General features: G+C 27.0%; 1 protein-coding gene across 1 annotated transcript in view; it reads left to right on the top strand.

Annotated features, from left to right (window-relative positions):
* LOC123004637 overlaps positions 1-1,216 on the top strand; it is a 3,943-nt gene extending 2,727 nt beyond the window's left edge. The window contains exons 2-3 of the mRNA XM_044397987.1: positions 645-761; positions 818-1,216. Coding sequence (XP_044253922.1) covers positions 645-761; positions 818-952 — 252 coding nt within the window. The 3' untranslated portion in view covers positions 953-1,216. The remainder of the gene's footprint in view (positions 1-644; positions 762-817) is intronic.
* Positions 1,217-1,283: the final 67 nt, after the last annotated feature.

The following is a 1,283-nucleotide window of genomic DNA, read 5'->3' as shown; positions in this document are numbered from 1 at the left end:
TAATTAAAAAAACACCGAAATTCTAGTAAATTAAATACATAATCTACATTAATTCTATCGTTTTCAAATTAATTCCTGTAATTTCAGCTTATTTTTAACTTAATTGTTGTAATTCCAAAATAATTCCTATGATTTCAAATTAATTCCTGTGATTTCAACTTAATTCCAACTTAATTATTGTAATTCCAAAATAATTCCTGTAATTTGAAATTAACTCCGATAGTTCTAAGAAATTTAACGTAATTTTAAAAACAAACTATCTCCGATAATTATTAGAAAAAAAGTTCCAGCAATTTCAAAAAAATCCACCAAAATTCCAGTGAATTCAAGACGTAATTCATCGTAATTCCATTGGTTTCAGATTAATTTCACAATTCCGAATTAAATCATAGTTCTAAGAAATACAAATTTTTAAAATAAATTATTTCTGATAATTCAAAAAGAATTCTAGTAATTTCAGAAAAATCCAATAATTCACAAATAATTCCAAACAGTGTAAAAGTAATTACTTAATTAGAGTAAACGCTTCCTCGCAAAAACATTAGTTACACTACTGTTTTGAGAAAAAATTAAATATGGTTCTATAAAAAGATTGTTTTTTTTTTGTCTTCAATTTTTTTTTTAATTTAATGATTTTTCTCCAGGTTTCATGCGTACACGCCACCATCTTTTTCCTTCTAATATCAGTCACTTTGGCTAGACCGGGGAATTTCGAGGAATTTGGAGTTGCCCCACATGAAGACAAATGTAAACTGGGTGATGTAAGCATTTCAAACAAAGTTTTAGTTAAGTTTTGCACAATTTTCTCTATTTTTAGTTAACTGTGATAGAAGTCTGTCAAAGATGTGCCAAACAGACCAAATCATCTATTGTATACCCCATGTGTTGCGAAAACGAAGACGACGCTTACAACTGGTGTGACCAATACATTAATTACGGAAAAAAATCTTAAATGTCGTAATATATATTTTATTCTTGCTTCTATCGGGTACCAAGACGCATGCACGAGTATAAATTTACTAAATTTGACTAGTTTTTTATATTAAAACATTACCAGTCTAGTAGGTTTTGTCCTGTTTTGCGATTTGCAAAACAGTGATAAAAATTATACGAGCAAGATAAGTATGGCTGTGTTATAACAATGTACGTTATGTAGTTTTTTATGTATTTGTGTAATATTTATTTATTCTTTTGTAAATACATTTTTTTATTATAACTTGGCGTTTTTTTAACAATCAGAACATACATTAAAAAAATAACTTTATTACAATAAATAAAGGTTT

Source organism: Tribolium madens, unplaced genomic scaffold (assembly GCF_015345945.1).
Source record: "Tribolium madens isolate multiple individuals breed KSU strain unplaced genomic scaffold, Tmad_KSU_1.1 Scaffold_11;HRSCAF=98;Tcas5.2_LG3b, whole genome shotgun sequence".
In the NCBI taxonomy this organism is placed as follows: domain Eukaryota; kingdom Metazoa; phylum Arthropoda; class Insecta; order Coleoptera; family Tenebrionidae; genus Tribolium; species Tribolium madens.
The sequence above is the reverse complement of the archived record's forward strand: the minus strand, read 5'-3'. Positions and strand labels throughout refer to the sequence as shown.